The sequence below is a fragment of the Embiotoca jacksoni genome, unplaced genomic scaffold (genome assembly GCF_022577435.1).
Source record: "Embiotoca jacksoni isolate LCO1_2020_lvr unplaced genomic scaffold, fEmbJac1.0.p SCAF_7, whole genome shotgun sequence".
NCBI lineage: Eukaryota > Metazoa > Chordata > Actinopteri > Embiotocidae > Embiotoca > Embiotoca jacksoni.
Window position 1 is genome coordinate 4,531,812 of NW_027185425.1, and position 24,230 is coordinate 4,556,041.

A 24,230-nucleotide genomic window follows, 5' to 3' on the forward strand; every position below is an offset into this window, starting at 1 on the left:
TATATATATATATATATATATATATATATATATATATATGTATATATATTTTTTGCAGTGTCCTAAATGTATCCTGAGGTCATGGGAAACTAATATTGTAAACAAAAGCTGAATAATAAAAAGGTTTTGTACATTGGCTCACCGGTTACTTGCTGACATAACAACAGATAGATTTAGTTGAATTTACTGGCACAGTTGCCTTGTAGATGTTATTTCGGCTGGATCTCCTTCATTACAACACTGTCCCACTGTAGTCACTGTGAAGGGAGAGTTCACAGACATTCTCAACAGTGAGCGAATGTATTTCCATGACGTGGTTCGCACTGTGCAGATGCTTTCAATTTGGCTGTCTGTGCAGAGCCAGGTCTCGGAAATGTACCTCGCTGTTATTACTGCCGGGATGCTGTAGTCAAAATACATCTGATTCCAGGACCGGTGTTGTAACTGGAGTCTACAAGCCAACGTCTCCAAAACCTACGCGCAATCATGCGTCTGGAGAGCATCACGGTGCACACGTGTTAAGCATTCATGCACCGCGACGTACACAACACGCGGATATGTACTGGCATAGTATCAAACTATCGGTTCAGCCGTGACGTAAGAGCCAAGTTTCACTTCTGACATTTGAATGCAATGTTGGTCCGCTGTAACGCACGAGTGCAAGACAAATGCAGTAATAAAGGGGATTGTATAACTTTGCATGACTTGCAGCTGCAGTAATTAAAAACGCCCTCCAATAAAAATTGAGTTTTTAAATGTGTTAATATGTCCTTGTGGTGTGTTTGTTTTACGGTACAAGACATATAATGAGCAAAATAAGCAGCCAGCACCATAAATATTCATACATCAACTTTTACTGAAGGATTGCGAAGGTGTAGAGACACAACTAAGCCACTTTGAGGCAGTAATGGATATTTTTCTTGGGAAAAAAACCTTCCAATTCTGTAATTTTGGTGAACAGAGATGAGGTTTTTCTGTGTTTAATCAATGGCAGGAGAGGAACTTTAATATGGTTATATAAGGAATGGATCAAATGGCTGTGTAATGTGCGCATAGCCGGTGGAGGGACGACTCCTACCGATGAGCTCATAGAAAATGATTACCAGACTCTGCAGCTCTAAGGGGTGTTTATCATGTATTTGCTAATTATTTTGGTTTTACAGCTTGCAATTTTACCATTTGGGTTTAATCTCACCGCTCCGTCTACCACAGGGAGCTATTTTCAATAAGCTCAGATGAACCCCACTGTATGCAGCTTGCCAGGCACCATATGGTAGACAGACAATGTTTCGAATGGCTGGTGAACATAGTTGAGCATTTAGCAAGTAAAGAGACAGATGTATCTCTCAGGAGTGGATGGAAATGATCAGGTTAGAGCTGAAAGGAAAGCGTTGCTCAGAGTAGGCAATTAAAAAAAATAAATGCTGTTTCAACTTACTTTGGTTAAAAAAGATGTGCTCGTTGCACTCGTCCTCAGAGCAGGAACAGATGAAGAACTGGGAGCCCATCCCCTTTCTCTCTTTCATTTCACACTTGCTGTTGTTGTAATCCTCCAGGACCAGGCCGTACAGTTTTTGAGCTGGGTTGTGGCACACCGTATCAAAGGTGACATTGTCGTCTTTCTTCCTCCTTGGAAGCCGAAAAGACAAAGATAAAATGCTGTTATTGACTGGTTACGTTTTATTTGTGGTGTTTACTCGTAAGAAGAAGATCCCTTTTCACAGATCTGCCGCAGAGATACGATGGCAGCTCTACACAGTGAAAATAAAGCAGTTTGTCAGCAGTACAATGATGAAAAAGGTAGTTGTAAATAGCATATTTGTCCAATGTCTAAGCATTATGTAAATGCCTGCAACTCCGAGGTCAAAGCAACGAGCAGCGAGATTTTCAAATACCATTACAAACGGGAAACGGGGAAAAAACACCAACCTGCACACATCTACATATTTATATTTTCCTCCCTGCTGAGCAGAGCTGCCGAGGCGGTTATGAAAGACACTTTAAAGAGGTGCTGCTGTCCATGTGCCATTAGCTTTCTGCGAACCTCAGCTTATACCGTGCCCGCTACATTGCTAATATAATGAGAAACAGCAGCGCGGCCTTAAGCTTTTAACACCAACACAGATCTGCTTCCTGCTGCTTGACACATTCGGAGTCAGATTTGATGCTGATGGGTGGTTAGCAGCTCATGCGCTGTCATAATCCAGCCAACTGTCTCCAGCAGAATGCTGATTGACAAAGTGTTCAGAAGGAAAGGTCACTTCGAGAAAGAAATGTTCGGGCTTCAGGGAGGAAATGATGCTGATTTGATGAATAATAGACGATACACTGTGTCTTCGTTTCCTCCCTGCTTTGTGTATGCATGAAGGATGATATAATAGGGTCATAAAACTGACGGAAAGAATGTAATAAAGTTATCCATAAGGATCACTATAACTTATTAAATTATGTCCAAAACATGTGCTTTACAACCATATAATAGGAATATGGCTTGAAAACTGTTGGTGTTAGTTGAGTGAACACTTACCAAATACTGACACACACATCTTCATCATGGGGGCAGATGGCGGTGATGTCACACTTCACCTTGCAGCTCCCTTTACCTGTGCAGCTGGTTGCCTGCACATCACAGAACCTGCACAGTCTTTTTATCTTCATTGGAGAGGCTCCTGGAAACAGAGGGGGAAACACAGTGAGCCGGGTATACAAAAAAAAAAAAAAAAAAGTTCAGTCGACTCTGTGGAAGAACCTAAAGCAGGCTCAAAGCCATTTTCTTCTATGTAATTAGGTAATTACTGAATTGTTTAAGCAGCCAAATGGCATTTGACATTAAAGCCGGGGTAGGCAGTTTTCTGGAAAAGGCAGAATTGGAAAATACAGGCCTCCTCCTGCAGCTCTCCCACCTCCCTTCTCTGTACTGACCCTATTCCAGACGAGATTGACCCGCCCGCTGCGTCGAATCACTCAGGGTGTCTCTTCCAGTCCATTTTTCCTAACCGTGTCGCCGTACGCACTCCGTCGCTTTACCTGCGACTTCGGTAAGAGTCTCCTAAGGAGCTCTATCACCTGGGCCTCTCTCGCCCATGTCTGCGCCTGTCCTCCCCTTGCGGAGACTGGGATCGGTGGTTAACCTTGTGAGACAGGTGTCACAGGCAAAACACTCCCCCAGTCTCTGGCCCTTGACAGACTCTGGCCGAGACTTGGCATTCAGGATGCCCACGGAGGCCAGTGAGGGGTCCCTGTCTGGTAACGCCTGGTCTCAGCCTGCCAAACAGAACCTCGGCGCGGTACGGCGGCTTCTCCCTGGTCATCTTAAGAGTGCCTCAGAGAGAGAGAGACCGGTTGAACCGAGAGGTTCGATGTCTCCTAGTTGTTGCCAATGCTGAAAAAGATACTTTTTCCTCGAAGATTTTCTACCATTGATTCAAGCTTAATTCTAAAGGGACGTGCACGGGCATGTTCATTTGTCAAACAGCCAATAGGAGCGCCCACTCACTGAAATGACCTGCAATTGTCCTACAGTCTCTGTCATGGACGAGATTTTCTACAGTCTGAATCAGAGCAAAGAGGAGGTGAAGAAGTCTCTTCTTATAGTAGTGTAATATAGTATACTATTATAGTAATATAGTGTAGTATAATAGTGTTCTCTTAGACCAGTTGATTTACAATATGCTGAAAGATTACTCTAACCTTATAAATGATAAAAACAAGAACAAACAAAAAAAAAGTTAGTCCAGATTTAAAAAACTATGTCTGAAACAGATCAATACCAGAAATATATGATATTCATGAGCAGTGAAAACATGTAATTAAAGGATGGGAATCCTTTGGAATCTGCCTGTAAGCAGAAGCAGTTATTCAACACAACCACAAGAAAATCCAAAGTATTTCATCCTAAGGGGGTGGACGCATTTTTTCCCTGCACAGTCTTAACAACAGGAGTAGTGTGCAGTGGCATCCACCTCCTTTGGTCTTGTTCAGACTTGACTTTGCCAGCAGGCAAACTCATATCAGGGAGACAGACAGGATTGTGTGATGAGTGCCTGTGGGTTTGATAATCATCTAGGGAGACAACTGCCAGACAGGCAAGAACAACAAACAAAGGAAACACGGATGCATCTCCTTGCCGAGAAGTCTTTAATTTGTCACCCCGATGAGTCGGCTCCCCGTCTAGAACGACGCTGTGCCAACACTGATCAAAAAAAGGGAGAGCGCCGTTGTGTACCAGTGTCTCTGAATGATTGGAGAGAGACAGAAATGTGTGTGTGTGTGTGTGATTGTTTTCAGTCGTACAGAAATTCTCAAACTTCTTTTTGTAATTTGTCCTTGCATTGAGGGGCATTTTATGATAAAAAAAAAAAAAAAAAATCTGCCAGGCATTGCGCTCTGTTAGGGTACAGAGAGGAGAAATGAAGCAACACAGAAGGTAAACAATCTCATCTCCAATTCTGCTTTTCCTTGAAGGGATTTCTCCCCACCACATAACAGTACGAGTGGAAAGTGGATCTTGTGGCTTTGAGAGTTGGAGATGATCCTAAAAGGGGATATTCTAAATTTCCCAGGATCAATCTTGACTTAGTGGTTGAAGCGTCATCAGGAAAAAATGGGACAATCCTGTCAGCACAACATGAATTTCTACAAATCTACATAATGTAGACCCAAGTGGTTCGATGGAGATGCTGTGTAGTTGGGCCACTTACTGAGTCTTTCAATAACAAAGAGGAGGGGTGAAGGAAAGATAATGGAAAGATTTCCACATGGGGACATATTGAGAACTGTACTTCTCTCAGATGTGATACTGTGACACTGTGATGTAGAAAAGCAGTGGAAAAGAGAAAGCATGCGACGGTGCTGCTACAGTGAAAACACAGAACCACACTTTCAGCTGACGTGCACAGGAAGCTCAACCTGTTCCATGCGTCGAAGCATGCATTCCGTGACCAAACAGAGATAGTGGGTTCATTTCCATCAGAGACAACCCCTTAAACTGCAGATTCCTTCGCTTTGTGACGCATTTGACATCAAACGCGTCACAAAGCGAGCAGCGAGCGCTGCTGCCTGTGGCAACGAGCGCTGCTGCCTCCGGAGCAGACGTCGCATTTACGCTGTTTTTGAAGCAATTACTGGATCGATTAAAAAAATTACAAAATGTTTATACTCATAAACCTCCATATTCTCATAGAAATGCAATTTATGTCTTTCTGTAATTTTCACACTTAGCAAAGTCATCCGGCGGGCCGGATCCGGCCCGCGGGCCGTATGTTTGACACCCCTGCCCTAAAGAAACATTTAAAGACAACATGTGACGCATCTGAAGTGAAAGACGTTTGCTTAAAAACGGCAAGGCTTGATCACATGACCGCGAAGTGAGGTGTCTAATATAGGGAAGTATAAGTGAAAGTACTTTTTTTTTTTAACAGTGTCAGCAGAGAGTGAAGAAGTCACTTCAGTATCTGACTTCACACCAAGTTGAGAGAGGAGTGTGGTATAGTGTAGTGTGTGTGTGTGTGTGTGTGCGTGTGTGCTCTTAACCTGGCACAAGAATCCTACTGTGTAAATTCACCCAGGCTGCAGGGTGGGGTTAGACCTGCGGTTTACAGCAACAGAAATACTGTACGACGCGCAGCATGAAAGAGCAGCAAACCCGCAGCACTGTATGTCATGCACATTCTGCTTCCTCTCAATCAACGTCAGAGCGAGACACTTTCTCAAGAAACTATCAGGAAATTGCAGGCAGATATTGCTTTCCGGACTTAACCGTGAGACTCCCGAACAAATACAAAAAAAAAAAAAAAACAACATCAAAATATTACATCTGAACTCCAGACCAAACGACATGACAGAGCAATTTCAAACTCTGCCCAGCGGGGTTGGCGAAATGTTTTGAAGTCCATCAGCAATGAAGGGATAGTCCATGCCTGAGTGGTAGGAAGGTAGCTGAGCTGGAGTAATTATATCATTAGAGCAACTCCTCTGAAAGAGCATGTCATTTAAACCCAGGGGGCGGGCTATGGAAGGGATGAATGGTGGTAATTGTCACCCTGGGCTACATATAATTGCAGAGAGGGGGGAAAAAAAAGGATTAGAGCAGGCAAAGCCACTTGGTGCCACTAGGACTAAGTCAGCGACAGATGAAGGTAAAACACTGTCTTCCTCAGGAGGGGTTAATGTGCACATCCAGGATGCGGATAACCTATAAAGGGGGAGGAAGGGGAGTTCAGGGGCTTTCAACAAGTGATGTCCTTCCAAAAGATAGTGTTGCATTCACTGTAATCAGCTGCACCAGAGGTTCACAGTTAAAGGAAACTAATCACATGTCAGACATGTAATAGTAGGTAAGGCTGGTTAAATAAATATGACGTGAGGATCAATAATTTGCACTCTTCGGTAGCGTTTTACGTCTAGTCGTTTTCTTTTTTCTTTCTTTTTTTTTTTTTTTTTTTTTTTAAAGAAAAAAAAGGTACATAAAAGGAAATGTAAACCGGTCCTGCGTAAAACAACTGTCAAAACGAATTGCTGTAGTTTGTCAAATGTTCTTAAAAGGAAACAATTTGTCACTTTGTTGAGCTGGATGCCGCCTCATAATAAATTCTCCTGAAATGACTTCGCAGCTGTGAGAGAAACGCAGTCGCAGCTTTGAAAACTTTTCTCGGAGTTTAAAGTTCCACTCACCCGCCTCCTCGAGCAGAATACTACCGAAGAGTATAGCTCCACACCAAAAAGCGAAAAACCGAAGTAGCTCCATTTAGACCCGGACTACACGCTGCTCTCTTTCTCATTAAGTTTTTGAAGCCTGGACGGCGGGTTAATATCCAGACTCTTCAGACTTTCTTCGGTCCGCCAGTTGCACCTTCAAATGCCTTCACAGCTCCGGGTGGAAGAAGCAAGGGTAAACACACCAGGCAGGACTTGCCCTATATGACTCACAGTACGCGCGCCTTTCATGAAACAGGAACTCTTCAGAGGGGTTGGACAGTTTTTTGTTTTTTTTCTTCTTCTTCTTCTTCTTCTTCTTCTTCTTCTTCTTCTTTTCTTCTTCTTCTTCTTCTTCTTCTTCTTCTTCTTCTTCTTCTTCTTCTCCTCCTTCTTCTCAGTCATGTGGCTCCCAGAGTCTTGAACCATGTCATTAAGAGGCTGAAACCCAGCAGAGGAGGACTTCAAATGACATGCTCGAAAATAGCATAACCAGAAGCTTCACCTTTAGGCTGCAAGTACACGCAAACACCCTGATTTACTTCAAAGCACAGTCACACATTTTGAATCTTATTTAGAGCTCTAAAGGAAAACAACTGGCTTCTGCTCATATTTATATTCATCACGAAATGACCATTTTAACGCCTTTAGCGGCACCACTAGGCACGTTTAGGTGTCCACTAAATGACTTCCCTCTGCTACATGCTTTCCTGGAGAGGTTCCAAGCTCACAGTTAAAGGATGACATGTGAAGCAGAAAGAGCCTCTCCATATCTCATAGTCTTGATTTTTATTGCACACACAAAAGGTCAAGTCCACTAATAACACCCATAAATTACTCGTCTATTGCAGGGGCTTTGCAGACATGTGTTTTTGCTCTGCATACTCGAGCCGTGATGTCAGCTTTCAGTTGTGACCCTGTGACCCTGGAGCTTATAACTCTCCACACAGAACGTGTACTCCTCGCTATACCACCGGCTCACTGAACCTTATTAACAGCTCTGGTATTACTCTTGGACAGTCAGTTTTAGTGTAAGTGCAGTGAAGCGTAGCGAGAAAGACACTCCTTCAGAGTTATCATGTTTTTAAGTGGTCTTCATTGATAGTTGCGTGTGTTACATTTCAAACGGGAGGGGCCGGGGGCCTAAGGGTTAAGAGGGTCCCCGGACCTGAGCCTCTGATTGATGGGTGTTTATATTTCTTTTTGGAAAGTCAATCAAATGATGAGGAGATGCAAAATGACCACAAAGAAATACAAAATAACTTAAGCGAAAAGAAGAGGGCCCAAAATAAGGCAAAGTGACAAAAAAACATGCAAAAATATAAACAAAAAGAATAAAACAAGCAATTTGAGACACAAATCAACCAAAACTATTCAGAAAAAAACAAAATAAGCAAAGTTTAGTCGCAAAGTGACCACAAAAAGTTGCAAAAAGAAATTGAAAACCGACAAACAAGGTTGCAAAATAAAAAAATAAAAGAAATTTCCACAATGTTGGTGAAACAGAAAAAAGGGATTCAGTTACCACAAGGAAATGACAAAAACATCTATAAAAAGATTCAAAACAACCAAAACAAAACACAAAAATAAAACTCTTGGAATCAATGCGGTGCTCTCGTGTAGGAGCTTTTTACATATCTCAGCCAAGGTGTCCTTTGTCTCATCATCCATTCCTGCTTGTAGGCCCATATGTACTTTTATGTACATCATGGTGCCGATGTGCATAAAGGAAGCCTCACAATCTCAGACTTTGGTCTACATGTTTGAGAGAGATGTTGTTTATCCCAAATCACCTTCCATATCTTTTTTTTTTTTTTTACTTTTGGCACTCAGCCAGTGGGTGCGTGGATGTTTGGGTTTCTGTGTGTGTGTGTTTGTTCAAGCCTGTATGCCATGCAGCCCTTCAGCACTGCAAGATGGGATCCAAGCCACAAGGTGGAGATCCGACAGCGCTGAGAGCCCAAAACGGCCATTCCCCGCTGACCTCAGCACACGTGGGCTCCCAGAGGGTCACAACATCCTGCTCACTGACCACAACACCCAAACAAAGCTGTAGAATTTTATAAATACAGAGAACTTTATCTGCTTCACTTCAACAGGAAACACACAGCATTCCAGTGTACCCAGAAAGGCTTGTTTAAATCTGATCTCTCTTGGTATTACTTCATCTGCCTCTTTCACCGTTACTTTTAGCTTCCTCCTTGTTTCTCGGTATTCCTCTGCCTTTGAACGATTTTTTTTCCACCCCATTGCACAAACACAGATAAACAAGCGGCAGGCAAACATCCTGAGTGGTATTATGCTCAATAGCAGGTGCTTGCCGTTCCTGTAAACTGCTCTGGTCGAGTAGAAAGGCAAACAGAGCAACCTGATGACAAATCTCTGGGCGCATGCCTCGAGATAACACCGACGGCAAACAAGCGCAGCATACAGCACATTACAAAGGCGCTCGGAGATGTCAGTCTCTTTGTACCGTTCTGTGCGTCTCTGTCGGTAAAATAATGGCAAAACAAGTGCAGTGTCTCTCCCACACAGAATTATATGCATATCATGCGTGCACATTTCTTAGAAGCTTTCTCCCCCGCACCGAGTGCCAACTGGAGGTAAGCCACAAGAGGAGAGGGCACACAGGAATATTGAATCATCACTCAATAGTGAGCTGAGACATGGCAAGTAGTGCAAAGTTAGAAAGATGCTGATCCAAACTGTGAATATGTGGCACTTAATATTTGACAGCTAAGTTCAGCTTTTATATTTGAAGTGCTTTTCACACGGTGTTGTTGATGAGGTTTGGTTTGAATTTCTTAGTTGTTAAAGCTGTTCGGAGGAAAAATGACCATTTAAGAGACATTTTCAGCCCATTATCTTTGTGCCAACAATAAAAAATGGGAGCATGTTACACAATCTCCCCAATCTGCAGGTGACTGTAAGAGTTTTGATCTTCCTATTTTCACACCAGAACCGCAAAAACGTACCAATAATTGCGTTCATCCAGAAGTGACCATAATTCGACGGGCTGGGGAGGAAGCAGCGGTGGATCCGTCTCCATGTAATTGAAATCCTGAGGATGCTACATCCAGCCTAACTATAATGGAAACATGACTGCACCACATGCCTGTCAATCAAACAGACACGCCTCCAAAAAACACTGCGATTTGAGGCCTAACTCCTAATCAACGATAGGATTAATTTTAGATGGATCGCGAGAAAAATAATAAGATGGAGTGGCTTTATCTAACAACACTGAAAAAGGAAACAAATTATTGACTTTTATCAGACTTTTTTTAATGAGAGAATTTGAATGGAAGCCTATGGAGGCCGAGGATATCTGGAGCCAACCCCTAGTGGCACTTGGGGATATTGGCGTTTAAGACGCTTCCGCATTGGACTCATTTTTAAGACCCAGAAGCTAAGCCCACTTATACAGTCTATGAACTGGAGATATCAGTGAGGTAAAATAAAATCCTCTGATCAGCATGTTTGCTTTTCAAGAGGCTTAAACGCAGAACAATTATGAATAATTCCTTTTTCTGGACAAGCAATATGTGTCTTAAACTTGTCTGACCACTCTCTTTAACTTTAGCCACTGTAGAAATGGTTGAGTGGGTTATCTTTCAATAAAACGCCAAGGTTGTCATTTTAAGGCCAATCCTTGTTGTGAAGAGTCAGAAGAGGAAAGCCTCTCACAAAGAGCTGAGCTCTTTTAGAACCTTGTTACACCGAGTTTAGAAGCATCGTCAAGAAATCCACTTCTCCACCTTCAAGGCCACTGGTTTATAAAAACACCTCATATCCTTTTTTTTAGGTTGCTGGAACATTTATCTGATCAGTTCAACTCAGGAGAGGAAGTTTAATCACAGATTTGCTTGTGGTGTTGTGTGTACAGTGGCTGTAAAAGAAAGCAAGCTGCTGGATCACTGCACCCACTGCGAGCCCGCCGCCTCGTGCAGTCTAACTTGGTAAATACAGCTCATGCCAAAGGAGAAACACAATTCCCACAAGTGCAGACACATTTATTTGCACTACAGAGAGAAATGTAATACAACTTGCAAATTGCTTGTGAGAATTGTGGCACAAAACAATCAAGTAATTTGAAATCAGTGTCCTCATCAGCTACATTGCACATGATTAAGGTTCATGCCTACGCAGCTGGAATATGAAGTGTTTCTTCAGTTTGTGGAAGCCTTTTCTTACTCACAGTGCTTCTTTTATGTCAACCTGTCAGGTGAATGTGCCTCAGGAAGTGCCTCTTCAATCCTTCAGATTTTTCCCCAGAGAGCTCACATCATTTCTCGCAGTATTACAGGCAAACTGCACAAGATATAGTGTAGAGTCGCTTTCAAGGGTCTTCTAAGGATTTAGGATGAGTGTGTACTCCGAATAAAAAAGAAGGGTGTTGGGGGCAGAAAGTGAAAAGTGAAATCGAGTTAGAGAAAGAGAGTAAAGAGACAAAAGTGCACCAAGAATCCAAGAAGAACCATGCATACATCCATTCATCCATCCATCTGAAAGCAGCTGTGTTGGGCCTAGACTCAGCTGTGCTTTGATGTAACGCAGGTGTAAGCGTGCTTAATGTGCTGAACCTTTGAAAATTTGCGATAAACACAAAGTACAGTTGGGGATGATGGTAATTTCTTTAGTTATGCAGGTATTTGGCCAGAGGCCAAAGTCCGGCACAAATTAAAATGTTGACTCAATTGTTCAGATATTGCACTCAAAGCTGCAAACGTCAACGTTGTGTGTGGAGCAGCTCGTTCTCATTCCCCGGATGCGACATCCTGGGAACATCACGCCGTTTTGTCAAAACCGTGGCCGTCAAAGAGATGCGCGCAAGGTGCTGCTTGGCGTCGGCACTGTCACCACACGGATCGAAGAAGGAGGACATGACCCCAAACACAGGATTTCGACCCTGATGAACGGTGTTGTGTCTATCAGACAGCAAAAGTCAATGTGGATTTGTTTTAGGTAATTACCAAGGGTGGATGAATAAGTTCAGAGGCTGCTCCGGAGCACAGAAAAGATTTACCCGTCGTGTGTAAGTAATACTCATACTTTTCGTCACTTGATCAAAATCAGCACCTGATGCACCTTTTCTCAAAGCAAACCATGACATTTTCCTCGCCTACTATTGTGGCTTTTTGGTGCCGAAGCACAAGATACCTTGTGGGTATGTGAGGTGCCAGCAGGCTGTGACTGAACTAAAGTACTGGGATGAGAAGAGGTTGGGTAGAGCCAGAGAAAAAGTCAGGGAATTGCCAAATCCAGTATGTCTGTAGAAAATGTTGTGCCAACATTTAAGCAGATATTGAGATATTTCCATCTGCATCGAATGACCAACATTGCCGTGCCTAAAGCTAAATAGCTAAAACAATATCTAAGTATATTCACAACTGCAGCTCATAAGAGGAATAGAGCACACAAACACATTTGAGTAATCGCAAAGCCACAAATGCACAACAACCCAGACCACGTATGGTAACAATAGTCCTCAATACAACCACTTGCTTTTAAAGTCGTCGCACGCACTTTTCCACAAATTCAGTGAAAGAACAAAGTACTCAAGTACTCAGGAAATCTGAGGGCGACATGGCTCGCATGTGGGTTTGTGTACACACTCATAAAGACACACTGGACAACATTAGTGGCACAGATGCATACACACATGCTCCCACAATGATTTGGCAGATTTCTTGGTGCCATTGGTAAACCTAAGGAAGTCAAAATGGCCCATTGTGACAAAAACAGCCTCTCTGTCCTCCCCTACTGCTGTGAACAGCCTTTTTCTCCCAGCATTAGTCAGATGCTGTGAAGGAAGGGAAAGTTTATCTTAAACATTTCAAAGGTTGCAACCTTTGGTATCACAACATTTTTAAGACCATTGTTCTCAGGCAGCAAATTGAAAGTTGTCCAAAACTGTGCCAAGACTTGTTTTAGGGGAAGCAAACATGTGAACAAACGCTGCAGCATGTGACTCGCCTTTCTAGGTGAAGTGCAACATCCTGTTTCTTGGTGTGGATTATATCTGGCGATGAAGTGAAAGAACTATGGTGAAGTTAGACACTTTTATCTGCATCCAACATCGGTATACTTATAATAGCCCACGTTGAACGCATTGTGTGGGATATAAAATGCGGTCTGACAACTTTTCCCGAAAATATATTATTCCAGCAATCCGTGGACATGATTGAAAGCTCATTTATAAAACATTAAAGGCAACATATTTAATTGGCTGACGATGGGAACCTGCAAACGACCCTTTATGCAAAACTGAAAAGATCAAAAAACAGCAAAAAGACAAAAGGCTAGCAAAAAAAGCATATAAAAATACCCATCCACATCTCCTCTGATGCCGTTTGAAAACCATCTCATTCCTTGGAGCCCAATATCAAACATCAACCATTTCCGTGGCTTTCACCACAGATTCGATGCATCCACAACTAATAGCTTCAAGGGGGACCGTGCTGTGATCTGTGCAGCATCGGGATAAACCAGCTTGAAGCCAGTCCTTCCATTGGTCCCCGGCCTGTAACTACTTTTGTGGTGAGAGCAGAGAGAAGATGATGAAGATGATGGTCATGCAGTTCGCCACAGATGATTACAGGCAGAGGACGATTCAAGCAAAAGGAGAGGAAGATTTAGTTGCCCTTCCCCCAAGAAAATGTTTCAACATGGGTCCCTAATGTGTCAGAGGACACGGTTACTCACGAGGCCTAATGCTGTAAGGAAGTAAATGCAGTACTATCGAAGAATTTCACGCATACTAAAAAGGAAACATATGCATTGCATATGATCTGCGCATTAATAAACGCCTTGTGAAATTGCTACAATACTGTATGTTCATCATATCACAGCGTCATTAAAGTTATACAACAGTCATAAGTGGTGGAACTGAAGTACATTTACTCAAATAACGTAAGTGCAATTCAAATTTCATGAAACCGCAGAATGCTATTTATTTGGATTTAATAACCCTATAGCATAGAATATGAGTTCAAATTAAAACTGCAAGCAGTGATATGCGGGCCCTCGCACGGTGCACTCTCTCTGCTCTCCTCAGTATTGTTTCCTGCAGCAGGAACCAGCTATTTTCACAACTAGAAACAAACAACCTGACCAACGAACAAAACTCAAATAAACCAACCTGCCCCGCAGAAAGACGCAGACAAGGATCAGAATACTTCGTCCTCCACTGGTAATAGCTTTCGGAGGTCTTTTCGACATATCGCAGTATGAAAAGCATTTATGCTTCCTGAATTACCTACTTGCAAGTCGGGGTCCTGTGACACGCTGTCATGGCTTATCTTGAGACACTGTTAATGTCATTAGTGACACTTTTTCCTTCCACGATAAATCTAAATGTTTGCTACCATTGTATATTTTTCTCAGGTTGTCTGTGAGAGTGGCTCCATACAAAAGGTCCATGCGCAATAAAAATCACTAGACATGGAACTGTAAAAATCAATATCTTTAAATTAGTTTACTGTCTTAAAAGATTACGTTTCTGCAGATATTGCTCTTTTATAAAAAGGGAGGGCTTGCAGTGCTTTAGAGCAGAAAATATCAGTGGTTCACCGGAGGCTGTGATATTCAAACAGCACCTACTGAGTTACAGTTGGCTCATTGTGGGCCGCAGCTTGAAGACGGAGGGGATGGGCGTGCGCACCTCAAGAAAAGTCAATTTGCGACGACATGCAAACGGTCGCGGCCTAAATACATGACTAAGCCCAGTGATCATGGCTTCCCAAGAAAGCCACTTCTAATAAACATTCAACATCAGAGTGTTTAAAGGGCAAGTCTTTCCTTCGTGCATATTTACAAACATCTGCAGATTACCCCCCTCACCCCCCCCCCCCCCCCCCCCCCCCCCCCCCCCGATGAGACCAAAGATTCCTCTCTGAGTACTTCCCATGGGAAAGGCTGTGTCGAGATGGAGATGAAACAACATTCCAGGCAAACAAGGTTTCCACAATAAAATAAAATGGTAACAGACAGTATATTAATGTCCCTCCCTAACCAGAGCGGCCCTTTTAGGATATCAAACCGAACTTTACAAATGTCAAAGGCACAGACTAATGAATTGGTTTGCTCACATTTATCCTTTCAGTCAAAGTGAAATATCATCCAAACTTCCCCTCTGAAAGCATCGACATAATGAGTTTTGATTATGTATTCATCATATCACTAATTCATGCACTGGTTTATCTGAAAGCCTCGAACATGAATTGGAAGTCACTGTCTCCCTCTTAATTTTATGATTATAGCTAATCATTATAGATTTACCGTAAGCACAGTTTTTATGTCCCGTGATTTAACAGCTTAAATGCTCTTTGAGTAGTTTTCTTTCCTCCCATCAATGATAAAAAAGGAATTTTTAAAGGATATTCACTGGACTTAACGCCAGTTGAAAATTATTGACTCTTTTTTTTTTTTCTTTTTTTTTTTTAAATCCATAAAAGACGATAATGACTGAGGAAGTCTGGACCCTCACAGAGCTAAAGTATCATTTTCCAACACTCCTGTGGATCCGAATTCATTCAGGACTCGTCTTTTTCTGTCAGTCCAGCGAACCCGAGCACCTTTAAACTAAGACACGGATCCGGTGAAGAAAAAAAAAAATTGCAAATGAAGTGCTCTCAGCTCACAGTCCTGCAGCTATCTTTGATCTCAGGCGAACAGATGTACAGTACGAGTTAGTGGCAGAAAAACATGCGAGGCGCACCGGGGGCAACTGAACAAGCCCCCTGCAACACTTCCTCTGACTGCAGAGCGGAGTGGATGGGGGTCGGCGGGTACATGCTGGGTGTGCCAGCACAGGAAGCAGCGCTCATCCTGTGCCACCTTCTGCTCTTGTTGCGGGCAGGAAATACCAACATGACCCGACACTGATAAGGACAAGGAGCTGAACTGTGGCCACGTGGTAAACATTGAGAGACAAAAGAGGAACTATATATTCTGTGTGAGAGTGTGAACGAGAGAGACAGACAGAGGCCCGGAAGTAAAGACAAATATTTGTTTCGTGTGCAACAACTTTGTGTAGTTGTGTATAGTTTAAATTTAATTTCACATTTGACATTCAACATTTAAAGTGAGACACTGCAGGCACTGGTTACTTTGGAGATTTGGGCCTTTTTTTTTTTTTTTTTTTTTGGCTTTCGCATCATGTCTTTTAGACTAGTGGGGAAAAGAAATGTCCAAAATAAACAATGAAGTGTTTATTTTGCGACACTTTGTGAATTTATGTATGAAAATGTTACATAATTGTAGGCTTTGACTGGTATACTAACAAACTCCTCAGTAAAAAAGTTCAGAATATAGATGGGAATAAGTTTGGTGTGTGTAAGTGCCACTTAAGTGAAGATTTCTGGCTCATAGTGCAAGGAAAAAAAAAACATTTTGAGAAAACAGCCTTTAATTTTACAGCTTTAAAGTCCGTTTTCTCAAAATTTGTTTGTTCTCACACTCTGAGACACACAGCAAACTTTCCAGTTAAATCTTCATTTATGTTCTGAAGGTTTTTCCAGAGAGGTTTGTTCATATATCCCTCATAACCTGATTTATGTAATATTTTTTTACGGCAGTTGACAGTATATTTTGATTTATGCGGTGATAAACAGACATATTCAAAATCTCCTCTAAAATGTCAGCAAAATTTTAAAAAAAAATAGAGGTCGTTGTATATTTATTTAAATGATTTATCATTTGCATATAAAAAAACCCTAACATTTCACAAAACTTGTAACACCAAAAAATAACAGTCTTAATATAAGTAATCAATTAGGAAAGTTTGATGGTGATATTCAACTTTTCTCAACTTTATTCATCTGTCTTCTCGAGTGACTTAAAACTGTTATTATATCTGCTTAAAAGTATCTTGTCTTTTTATGCTTGCATACGGGTTATAAATACTAAATAGACGGGAAAATGAAGTTGATCGTTTGCTGTATATTCCAATATTATTGCAGCCGCTATATCTCGACGCTTGTAACACTCTCACCCCTGAGAGCGTGAATGTGCTCCAAATATGTTTAATATTACTAGCATCAACCCAGCAGTGAGCCAACGTGTTCATTCTCCTGGCCCAGTGAGAAATATGTCAAACATTTTAAGATGCAGCTAAAAAGCATTGCTGTGACGTCAACAGTCCAAATGGATTTAATTTAACGCCTCGTTCCACGAGCTTTTCTGAGGCACCTCATTTTCCCTCGCTGGTTTGTAAATTTACCGTGACTGTGAACATGCATTTATTTTCAGCCACTCCACGGAAATCGAGGCGAAGCCCGGCGCGCGTGGATAACTTTGATCGTAGAAATTCTGCTCGCAATTTATTCTTTTTAAACAAAGTTTGCAAGGCGTAGAGTGCGATTGAATCTCTGTATGTTCCCTCGCAGCCTGTGCATCAACACAGCATGCAAATGACGAGAAAATTACAGCCCTGCTCTAATAGAGCCATTGTAGGCTTCATTCAGTGCACTCGCTGTTGCAGCTGCATACAGTACCGCCGATGATGCACAGAACAAGCTGCTGATGGAATACCATGAGATATTCTCCAGCAGATACAAAATGCATAGATATACTGTACAGACGTCGAAGCTGAATACTAATGTCTGTGCCTGTTCACTACACTTCTTGCAGATAAGATGAACAAAGGCATGGGTTCCTCATCAGATCTGATGCTGCTCACTTTGGCTTTTGGAACTGACTGGCTTTTTTTTTCTCCTTTGCCAGATCTCGGTGTGCTTATCCAAACAAAGTGACTGCCAGCTATCACGCTGCGAGGAATTTCCTTCCAGAGCACTCCCACCTCCTCTCCTGACACAGGGATGAGTTCGATATTTCAGGAAATCAGACTCTCTCAGTTCTCATGAGTGCCAAGTGTGAGGCACTAAAGTATTTATATATTTATCATTTTTGGTGGAATTTCGTGATAAAGTCCACTTTGACAAAAAAAAAAAAAAAAAAGGGATTCTCAAAAGAACATGAATGATATGCTCCCTGAAAATGTTAGTTACGACTAGATTGAGATAGCGAAGCAGTTTTGTGTTTCTGTGTGGTATTGATTCAGTCTAAAAAAAAAAAATCCCACGATCTCTAGAAAGCATTAAAACTAACTAGAAATCGTCTCTGTTGCTAGGACGTTACTAAGGGTCGGCCAACTTGCTGGAGTAGTAAACATTAAATAAGAGTCTACTGTGACTGATTGTTGTCCAGTCATTAGTCATACCCCACGTATTACCATGGACTACCGTTTTATGTTGTTGGTATCTTTGTTTTATAATCGTAATACCACACAGGCAGGTGTGCTTCAACGTCATTAATTTGCACTTCAGTGATGCTTGTGGGCCGCAGCACAAGCGCCTCGGTCCTCACCGCATCAGTTAATGACGTTAAAGCACCCTCGTGTAAAATTGCTCAAAACCAACACAGATGCAGTTTATGTACGAATATATAAATCAAAATCAGAAAATAACTGCACTTACCTAAGCCTTATTTTCCATCAAACTTTCAAATTCCATCTTTTTTGTTTACTTCTGCATCTGGTCATCACAGTGAATGAGAGACAGAAACATTGGCGTTACAACATAATCAGCTGCTGCGTAACAATACCAACACTGTCAGAGATGTGTCGGCCTTTGTTGACATGGATAACGGCGCTGGTCTTTTCTCTGTAAAGCAGCTCTCTCTCGGGCTGTTTTCTGTTCACTCTGTTAAGATCAGAACTTGAAGTGCTTTAAATGTTTCATATGGATACAAGAAAGCGTGTTCAGTTTCTTAAACGCATGATTAAGAAATCCACGGCGAGAAGACAGGGAATTGAAACGAACCGGCATGTTACTTGGAATTTGCAACATTTAAATGTTCCTTTTAAAGCTGCAGATCAGACCAGCCCTCAGCCATAATAGATTAGGAAGGGGAAGATTTCCCTCAATGTGCTAAGATTAAATTGTGAGTGGGAGTAGGCAGAGCAGTCCACAGTGATCCATTCAGGGCTGTATATTCTGGCTGAAAGTGTTCTCCATAAAACCCCATTTTCTCCTCAGCAGCCCATTTTCATGCACACCAGCCCCTGTCCGAAAACCCTGCAAAGGAAATGGACCACACTGCATTTATTTCCAGGACATCCTCTGTGGTCCAGCCTCATTAAAATGCATTGCTGTTATGGCTCAACTACACCTCAAGTTGCTGCCTAAGCTCTTTGTTTTAAGTGCAGCTGCCAGGTGAAGTGAATTTCCCCTCCACCTAACCTCAGCACAGAGACACTGGTAAAGGCACACAAGGTGAAAAGGTTTAATGTTTCCATTCTGATAAGCCGAACGGACAGAGAAAGAGAGAGCGTGTGTGTGTGTGTGTGTGTGTGTGTGTGTGTGTGTGTGTGTGTGTGTGTGTGTGTGTGTGTGTGTGTGTGTGTGTGTGTGTGTTGGTCCATCTGGCCTTATTGAGTGGAGACTTTTGCGCCTGACCTGACCCTGTCTGCACAATCTGACCGCTGGCCAGACTACAAGAACAATGATAGTGGTGGCTGTGCGTCGCAGGATGGTTGTATTGTACTCACAGGAAAACCGCCGCTGCTGCTACTGCTTCTCGTTGCGGTCCAGAGGAAAGAGTGTGGTCACCTGAAATCCGCCACAAAATTACAGCTCACTCAGGCTGCCACAGATTTTTTTTTTTTAAGTGGGCCAATTGTGTCAGAGACAATTTGCGGTGTGCTGGAAAGTATGCAAAATATTATGAAAGAATAGTCTGCAGGACTGTAAATTACAATTTCCTAATTTGGAGCCAATCTGTTGCACGTAGATGGAAATGGTCCTGACTGCTAGCTGTGGTTTTAAGATTACACGCTGGTCTGCAAGAGCAGACTGAAAAGATTATTTTTTGATTTGCTTCGAGTCAGGACAAGGCCCAGCACATCCACATTAAAAGATAGATATCTTGAGATGAAACTGCTTTTATCGGGTCAAGGCCTCACCTTTTAAGACTCTCTCCGAGTTTATAGTTGACTTTCTATGCCTTTGTATGCGTGTACAAATACAATAAAATATGATCCAGTCAAAGTGTGGAGCATCATTACACTGAAGGAGTCAGTTTGCTGTCTGCTGACCTTGAGGACATTACAAGAACACTGGTATTTATTATTGTCTCGACTACAGCATGGTCGCTCTCTGACATGAAGTGTGTGTTAAATACGAATCACTACAGGACGGAGGGGGAAAGGGAGGTCGACAGTGGTTTGTTTTCGAGCTTACCTGGAAGCAGAGGTCCCACGAGCAGCCGGCACAAATGAAGTTTGTCGAGGAGGTTCCTGTTCAACTCGTTCAAAAAGGGAAAGGAATATGGCTAACAGAAACTTAACAGATCTCAGAAAAAGACGAGCACGAGACGGAACAGTTGGACGCTCTCTCAGGTCGAACAAAATCATCTCCAAACACTGCTGCAAATAATAAGTACATAATAGGCCTGGGTCTCTACCAACCAAGCAAAAACCAAAGAGGAAAATGATGATGTTATAATGGGACCTTACAACTCAATATAACAGTTGCTGCATCTGAATATTTTGGGAAACTTTCCCATGAAATATCTGGGCAGTTGTGAGACTGCAGGACGGACAGGACTAGAACGTCTCTCTCGGGCTCTCTTTTTTTCAAGCTTTGCATGACATCGGTCATTTTTCAAGTTGAACCGAGTCCATCAACATGTTGTTGACAAAGGACAGTTCATTGTATCGTTGTTTATTTGTTCATTTCTCACAAGGAAATACATCATTTCCACGACACATGAATCCCACTGAGAAAAGACTGTTCACAGCTGTCACATATGTGAAAGCGCCCAGCCAAGAAATGCTCCAGCACAAACCGCACTTGTTTGTTTAAACCATTCAAAAACTGAAGTTGTAAAAACCCTAACAAGATCAAATTAGCTAATTAGAGAGCTTTGGTGGATTTTAAAAAAAATCTTTGGACAAGAGACCAGATGTTTTCCTCTGCTTACAAAGTCCCTTTTTTCCACTGTTGTGACAGCTCTACTCTACTCAACTCACTTTTGGTAGCAGGTACTTTTCTGGATGTTTTTGGCTGCAGATATTTCCCCATCACGATAAACTGCTGGGATGTTATCTTCAACGAGACACCCACACAAACAATGGAGGATGTGAAGGGCTGCTGGTCTTCTGTCATGCTAATCTAAGATAACCAATTTCTGGCTTCATCTTTAAACTGAATGGATAGATTAGAGAGTAATATCTAAATCTTCTGATCAAACATCTGGCAATAAAGAGAAAAGCCGTATTCCCCCAAATGTTTTATTTTTTTTATTTTTTTATAAACTACTTTGTTTAAAGCATACCTCAGTTTTTTTTACCGAGTGCTGCCAGCATGTAGGTAATTAACAGATTTTAGTGATCTTCATCTCAAACATTTCTGGTCTTCGTTCCCATCAGCAGTGACACATGAACACTCCAGAAAGTCTCCATAAAATACTATAGATACTGTATAAATATATTTATCGCGACACTCCTCCTCTTCCAGCCCTCATCTTTCATCTAACGAGTCTCCAGATGTTTTGACTGCAGCAGCTGCCAGCTTTATCCATCAAGTAAACTGCATACCACCGCCGCCCTTTCCATGCCTCTCCTATCACTTCTCTTCCCTTCCCTTTCTATCTGTCTCCTTCAATCCCTCATGAAATCTTTTTGTAGTTTCATGGAAAAAGCGGTGAGGAATGTCCTGGCACTCTAACACGGCATCGTTAGCCACAGCACAGCCCTTTGGCTGCTCGCTGCCAGCTCCAGCCTACACATCTCAATCTCCACCGCTGTGTACGCTTGTTGTCCAGCTGGTGCCATGGCAACGAGGCTGCATTCTGCGAGACCTTTGCTCTGATGTCTAGAGTTAAAAGAGAGAGAGAGAGAGACACGCACACACACACGCACACACACACACACACACACACACACACATTTAGGCAGAAACACAGACCAACAGGAGGAAAAGCAATAAAGAGAAGCATTAGAATGCCAGAGCGGTTCTTAAAGCGGAGCAGTGAAATACCGACAGTGGGAAGGTGAGGCACCTCTGTGCAGCTCTGTTGGTCTTGGCCAGTGATCGTCTCGCTGTGATGCTCGGCCTTCACCTCTCATCATTAGCCGTTTACAAGCTTAACCCGGGGGATGTGCCGCATGTCAGGGAACAGGCCTAGACCCACTTAAATAATGAAATGCATTACAGTCAAAACTGTGTTATGAAAAGCAAACCTAATCGGTTGTGGCAATATAGCCTGGCGGGGGTCCAAACACACGACTGTTAAGACAACCACATAACACACTCTTCTTATAGAAACTCCCCATTGAAGCCCCTTTTTAGGTGCCGGCAGATGTTTTAGGCTCAGTTCCTATGATGATGGTGCGATAAAGCAAGACAGGTTTTACATGGCACATCCATGCAGCTCATCCATTATTCATGAGGGCTGGCAGCCCTGCACATGTGTCCACACCGCAATAAATAAATGGAGCCAAGTGCTTGGTAAGGATCCACTTATTATTAAAGTAGAGGCAGGAGTTTGAATTAAAAATATTCCTTTGTTCCTTTACAAACTCAAAGCTCACACTGTTCTGTGTTTGTTTTTTTTCATACTGCAAGGACCAGTGGAATGAAAACGCAAAAAAAAAATGTAAAGAACATGAGGTTGCTGCCGGGTCCATCACATGCTGCGTGCATTAGGCAGAAAAGGGCTCAACAAAAACTCACCTTTTTTAGCGTTGTTTCATAGTTTATGTCATCATCATCAGACACAGCTTTACAGAGGAAAAACAGGGGTCGCCCACACAAGCAACCAAAAAGTTCACCGGTTCAACAATATTATCTAAATTGCTTGTTTGACAGTGAAAGTTCTGTTTAGAGTCAAAACACCACACCGATTCAATGATTGGTGGGTTCGGATCCAAATGTACGTAGCAGTCTGCGTGGAAAAAAGAAGTTGAGGGGAAAAAAAGTCAAACTGAATTTGAAGCCTACGGTATGTCTGCTTTTCTACCTTTATTTGAAGGGCATGCAGTGCAGCGACATGCTGTTTCTTGCCAGCATCATTATGTAATGTCTGAAACGATCGTGTTATGACAGTAGTTAGCTCTTATTTGAGCATTTGTGAACACAGTGAGGATTGGATCTGTCTGTCATGAAGTGATGTAAAATTTTTCAAAACTTTGGGTTGCGACTTAATGACTAAGGGAAAGTTTGGGACCAGTTGAGAACCCCTGCAATCATTGCAGCAACAAGCAGTCATTTCAGTTATATTTATTTTTGTTTTGTGTCCAAATAACTGGGTTGCAGACTGGACTATATATTTCTTTACATGTCCAAATTTAGTCTGTAACAGTTTCAAAACTGTGAGCCCAAATTGAACCACTTTGGGCTCTGTGGAGAAGAGAATTTTGAAATCCAATAAGTCTCTCTGTCGCCATCACCAGGCCAGAGTAAGTTTTGCAAACTGCAAATTGACATTTTTACATCCACATATCAAAGCTTTAACAATCAGTGACTCTGATATTACTGAACCTGTTCTAAAAAAAATTTTTTTATTGCAAATTTGATGGAACAAAGATAAAGCAAAACAAATGCCACATCTATTTCAGTCTTAGGCGCACATCTTAAATGAATGTGGGCACACTTGGCAACCTTCAGAAAATGGCGCTTGTTATGTTTTTGTCACAAATAAGGCCTGATTGTGGAACCACACCTCCAGGTTGCAGGAATCAAAGCAGAAGTTACAATCAGCTTTAAAGTTGTGGACACCACATATCACCTCTAAGAAGTTAAATGCTCAAGAGTGAAAAGATATCATCACTGAAACGACGACCAAAACTAGAAAAAAAAAGGACTAAGAATGTGTAAGAAACCAACGTTTTTCTTGAACGGGAAATAAGCGGATGTTTTTTGGCTGCTTGGACTTTGTGTGTTACGAAAGCAGTGAAAGAGCACACAAAGCAGCAAAGTTGTGGGCTATAAAACCAAAACACTGAGCTGAAAGAAGCCAAAAGGTTTGACAAGAGTTGTTTGACAATTCTCCGCGGGCTCGTCACTGCTCATGTTACACATCCTGTGACACTCGACTGCCACGGTCGATTCACAGGGTTGACTTGGAAAAAGTCAAATTTTTCACAGGAAACTAGCCCAGACAGTTCTGATTCGAAAAGTTTCAGACAGTTAATCTCCACAGATGGCTGCTTTGCACCGATCTGTGGCTCCCACATGCGCTCGTACCGACACATACACAGACAACTACGAATGCAGGAATGAGGTCATACACTGATGTGGCTTGGCTAAATTCCTAAAGATTAAAACAAATAATTGCTCAGTAAAATGTAGACACACAAGCGTGAACAAAAGTTGGCACACGTAGACATGTGCAGCACATGCGGGAGCAGTTAAGAGAGTTCAGGCCCCCTTTCTGATTTCAGCTTCACCTACAGTATGTCGAGTTTCTTTGTAGTTCAGCAGAGGGTTAGTCTGCCGCAGCCATAACATGTGTAATGTACCATAACTCTGCAG

At 42.2% G+C, this 24,230-nt stretch overlaps 1 protein-coding gene across 3 annotated transcripts in view; it reads right to left on the reverse strand.

The window, feature by feature from the left end:
- Window positions 1-18,213, reverse strand: part of LOC138214856 (TGF-beta receptor type-2-like) — a 31,685-nt gene extending 13,472 nt beyond the window's left edge. For 2 of the 3 annotated variants that reach the window (XR_011179663.1, XM_069176692.1), the window contains exons 1-3: window positions 6,673-7,395; window positions 2,528-2,669; window positions 1,439-1,629 (exon numbers count right to left, since the gene is read on the reverse strand). Coding sequence is in view for 2 of the 3 variants with exons in the window: in XM_069176692.1 (XP_069032793.1) it covers window positions 1,439-1,629; window positions 2,528-2,669; window positions 6,673-6,745 (406 nt within the window). In the remaining variant the exon portion in view is untranslated. Of the gene's footprint in view, window positions 1-1,438; window positions 1,630-2,527; window positions 2,670-6,672; window positions 7,396-18,170 lie in introns of those variants that run through there. The other variant, XM_069176693.1, reaches the window with a different exon arrangement.
- Between the last annotated feature and the right edge of the window lie 6,017 nt (window positions 18,214-24,230).